The sequence below is a fragment of the Podarcis tiliguerta genome (genome assembly GCF_965153285.1).
Source record: "Podarcis tiliguerta genome assembly, chromosome: 4".
Lineage (NCBI taxonomy): Eukaryota > Metazoa > Chordata > Lepidosauria > Squamata > Lacertidae > Podarcis > Podarcis tiliguerta.
Window position 1 is genome coordinate 50,372,878 of NC_139537.1, and position 4,826 is coordinate 50,377,703.

At 46.6% G+C, this 4,826-nt stretch overlaps 1 protein-coding gene across 1 annotated transcript; it reads left to right on the forward strand.

Moving 5' to 3' along the window:
* Window positions 1-430: 430 nt before the first annotated feature.
* OLIG1 (oligodendrocyte transcription factor 1) lies at window positions 431-4,422 on the forward strand. The gene has a single exon (XM_083439064.1). The coding sequence runs from the start codon at window positions 2,276-2,278 to the stop codon at window positions 2,978-2,980; it is 705 nt and encodes a 234-aa protein (XP_083295190.1). The 5' UTR covers window positions 431-2,275; the 3' UTR covers window positions 2,981-4,422.
* The last annotated feature ends 404 nt before the right edge of the window (window positions 4,423-4,826 follow it).

The window sequence follows — 4,826 nt, forward strand, 5'->3', positions numbered from 1 at the left end:
CAGTGCACAAAGCTCCATAAGCCAAGCCACACTAGCTTATAATAATGGACTGATGGAGCTCTGAAAGCTCCTTATTATCAACTCAAAGTCAGAGGCCATGATTTCCAAGTAGACTAAGTGCATTGGGCTGGGAAAAGAAAAGAAAAAGGAGGAGGTAGCCAACATGGGGGTGGTCCTGCCGCAGAATAATTCTGGCATCAGGAAAGATGTGGGGTCTCAATGTTTGTTTATTCCTTGTATAATTGTTGGTTTATTATTGATATAATTATTCTTCATTTTAAAGAGTCAAAAAATCCAGTATGTACACTTAAGCCCTTGGGCATTTCTGAATTAAGCTTCCTTAGTTATGGCATAAAACCATGAGAACATAGGAAGCAGCAATGTAAGCATGGCATTGTTATAGTTCTATTTGTTGCATTTTTATTACCAAGGCAGCTCACAATGGGCTATCTGAGAGTGGATGGCAAAAGCTGTCTTCCCTCAGGTCACAGAGGTTTGTCTTAAGCAGCCCCAAGGAAGGCTGGGCAGGGGCTGCCACAACTGTTCTCTCAGGCCATCAACTGTCCTTGCAGGAAAGGGTGGCATGATCTCATTTCCCCCCAAAGTCCCACCCAAGAAAAAGGCAGAGTGTAAAGAATACAACAACAACAACAACAACAATGCTACTTCAGAGCTTAGTCACTCCATCAGGGCAGAAAAAACTTAAGTAGTCCCTGGCACCTTCCACAGCCTGGACCTTCTACTTTCCCTTAGGGCACACATGTCTAAAGTATCTCCAAGGAAAATGGGCTACAACTTACTTTTGTCTCCAAACCCTTTTATCTAGCTTTAAGGTATATACAATTAAAAATAAGAAAAACCATGGGCCTGGGCATTTTGCATCTATCTGATTTAACCTGAATTACATTATCCTGCTGTTTTATCATTTTGTTTTATTGCTTTGTATTGTCTTTGATTTTACTGATTTTTTGTATCTCAGTTCAATGTAAAAAAAGTTTTAAAGTTGTTCTTGACTTATGGTTTGCAATTCTAAGAACACTTACTATGGAGCAATGCCCATTGAGTTCAATGGGACTTACTTCTAAAGAAAAATGTTTCGGATTGCACTGTTTTTTTACTGGTACTGAATTTTACATTGCTTTATTTCATACTTTGAGCTGCCTTAACAGAACGGCTGAAGAATACTTATAATAAATACCTGAAATAAAAATGAAACAAGGCTGAGACACAGCAAAAACATTTGTGAAATATAGATGGGGGAGATCATGGCAAGTAACCACATTAGGCTTTTGAAGCATAAACAATTAAGAGTCTTGTGGCACCTTCAAGACTAACCAATTTATCACGACATAAGCTTTGATGGACCACAGTCTACCTCATCAGAAGCGTGAAGCATTATCATGAATTATAGGTTGAATTTATATTCCAATGGGGGTTGGGGGGTTATAAAACGGGAGGTCAGAGGCAAGTGAAAAGGACAGATAATGATAAACTGATAGTGGTAGTTCACAAAACAGTGCTTGATGATGCAGACATATTGTCATTGGCAAGCCAATTAGCACATTCAATGGGCTATAAAATCCTTTGCTGTATGTCAAAGTTAAATAAGCATGCGGGTGCAAACACAAGTCCTGCAACGTCCCATTTCTACATGTGATATCTCAGCTCTGTCTTCTGCTTTATTTTAAAATAGCTTGTTTTTAACCAGTGGCGGGGGGGGGGGGCAAGTTATTTTATGACCAAAACAAACAAATATCAAACACCACTTTGCAGTCTGAAAAGCAGAGCACGTTTACAGATCCCAGCCCTTCGGAAGACATTTATATTCCTGCCAGCAGTCAAAACGCTGGAGAAGGAACCAGAGCACATATAAATAGGGGGGGGGGGAAACAAGCGCGCTCCAGAAGGTGAGCGGAATGGACAGAAGCCCTTGCGGAAGTTTGGGCGGCGGAACCCGCAGAGCCCGGAGGTGACAATAAACTTCTTGTTTTGCCCAGCGCAGCGTCTTCCCTCCACGCCACGCGGCAGCCAATGAGCGCCGCTCTTTGCCCAGATTTGCACTCCCATTGGCCGCCGGCCTGACATTCCTTTACTTTAACAACAGAGTTGGATTTAAAGAGGGTTCGGCCGATTATCCCTTTCCTCACATCTCACGGCAAATCACCGGCGCGTTCCCCGCCCCCCTTTTCCTTCCAGCTGCTCCCCACCCCCCCGGCTCCTTTTTTGTGCTATGGAAGTTTTCTGCCTGCTCTGAAAGCGCAGCAGCGAAGCGATCATGCTGAGGCAGCCGCCCTTCTATGAGCTGGTGGGCTACAGGCAGCCCCCTCCCGCCTTGCTGGCCAAAGCAGCTCCGGACCGGCCAGACTTTGCTCCAGAGCCTCTCCATGGACCCGGGAGCGCCAAGGCGACCGCGGCAGGAGCCCCTGCCGGCGGCGTCACGCCCAAGAGTGACCAGAAGAGCGAGCAGCAGCAGCTCCGGAGGAAGATCAACAGCCGGGAGCGGAAGCGGATGCAAGATCTCAACCTGGCGATGGACGCGCTGCGGGAAGTGATCCTGCCCTACTCGGCCGCGCACTGCCAGAGCTCGCCGGGGAGGAAGCTCTCCAAGATCGCCACGCTGCTCCTGGCCAGGAACTACATCCTCTTGCTGGGGAGCTCCTTGCAAGAGCTCCGGAGGATCCTAGGCGAGATGAGCGGCTCGGGCCCCCGGCTGCTCCTGGCCGGCCTGCCCCTCTTCGCCGCCGCCGCCGCCGCCCCGGGCCCGGTGCTCTTGACGCCGGGGGCCGTGAATGCCCATCACCACCACGCCCCGCACCCGGCCAGCAAGTACCTCTCGGTGGCCCTGGAAGAGCAGCAGTGCGGCCAAGTGCACCTGCCCAGCGGCGCCAGCCTGTGCACTTGCGCCATTTGCAAGTTCCCCCACTTCATCCCGTCGTCCGGCCTCAGTTTAACGGCAGTGCAGGCACAGTTCTCCAAGTGACTGACCCGGGACTGCGGCGGAGTGGGGGTGGGGGGGTTAGAGGAGAGCAGAGGCGGAAGATCGGACCTGGAGGGAGGGGCGAGGACAAGGACACGTGCGCAGCAGGAGCACTGGCGGGAGCGGAGGGGGAGCCTCCTCCTCTGTTTAGTCCTCGCTGGGGTCGGGCGGCGAGAGTGCAGACAGTTCAGCAACGGGAGAGAGGAATCCCCGGGGCGTCCGGCTCTTTAACAGGACAAGTTGCATGCATTTCAGTGTCCTTTCAAATCAGATGTGAGATCGCTTCGGGGGCGCGCGTGTAAGGAGGCGGGAGACATCGCCAGGGAAAACGAAAAATAAAGCTGTTGCCCAGAAAACTTGCTTTACAGTTTTATAAGGGGCAAAAGACCAACCAAAGTTATGTACCGTGAATGATGAGGACTTGTGCGCGTTCACTTTGGAATAAGCCACGAGGCTTGCTTCCAAAGTGAACGTGCTTAAGGTCGGGCTGCTTGTCCAATTGACGTAGTGCGCATGCTCCACAAAAGTCCTTAACTTAATCATGCCTCTGCAACTGTATTTGTCTTCACCCAGTGCAGTAACAAGCGAGTCTTGTCATTTACCTTGGCAACCCTGAGATGCCACCCGTTCTCCCTCATTGCCTAGTATTTAATTGTAGGTCGTATAGTCATTAGTTGCCACTGATGTATTGTTTGAAGATGATACCACCACAGCTATCATGGGGCAGCCCAAACCTATCAATTTTTACTCAGAAGTAATTGATTTTAATGGGACTGACTCCCAAGTAAGTTTGCATATCATGGTAGTCCTCAGCACAATCCTAAACTTGCTTACTCAGAATGGAGCTTACTGCTTAGTAAGTGTTCCCAGGATTCCAGTTTTCCATTACCTAAAAGATAATGATAAATTTGTAACATTACCCTGAGCAGATAATCCATAAAGTCTCTATTTTAATGGTGATGAGTGAAACAGGAGAGCCATTGTCTTGGAAACAGAGAAAAATTAATAAAGAAATGCTTGTAATTTCATTTGATAGCTCCACCTCCTGATCTACTGCTTCTGATTTTAGTACTTGATATATTCTGTTTCTAGCCTGGGTTTAAGAGATGATGTTAGAAAAATACAACTCAGAATGTTCTAATATGTTGATACCATAATATATTACAGAGTCTGCACCACTGGAAGCCCCCCCCCCCTTCTTTTAATCCTTTAGTTATTTATACTTGATTCTGATTAAAGCGAGATCTTGAGACAGCCTTTTAAGATATCTTTCAATCCATTTTTCCAGTTTTATATACAAATGAAGCTCTATAATTCTAGAAACAATGGTGTTTTAAATTCACTTACGTCTGAATGGTTTTATTCTCCCCTTTAGTTTTTGTTCACTTCAGTTATTGTGAGTTTACCATTATAATGTGCACAAATAAACACCAAACTATAATATCTATCTGCTCACATGCCCAATGCATCTGTATCAATGAGAGGCAAAGTATGTTGTCATAATCCATTTATGCCTGAAGGAGAGCCAGTAATTCACTTCAGTCTCAAATTTGACTAAGCTTAATTAGAGGTAGGAGCAATCTAGTATCAAGGAGAAGAGCCCCAGAATAATTAGGGACTCTGCCTCCGATGAAGTAGTCACATAAGCAAAGACCCCTGTGTAGAATCTGCAGTTCATTGTCACTGTATGGTAGTTTCAGAATGTCTTGTTAAGATTCAAGATGATTAAAACATGGTAGACATAAATTAAATCTGGAAAGCTAGGTCAGTGAAGTGGGGAAGAGAGGACGGCTGAACATGGAGTGTAAATGGAGTCCTTAGAGCTGGCCTCCTTCTCCAGTGTCCAAAT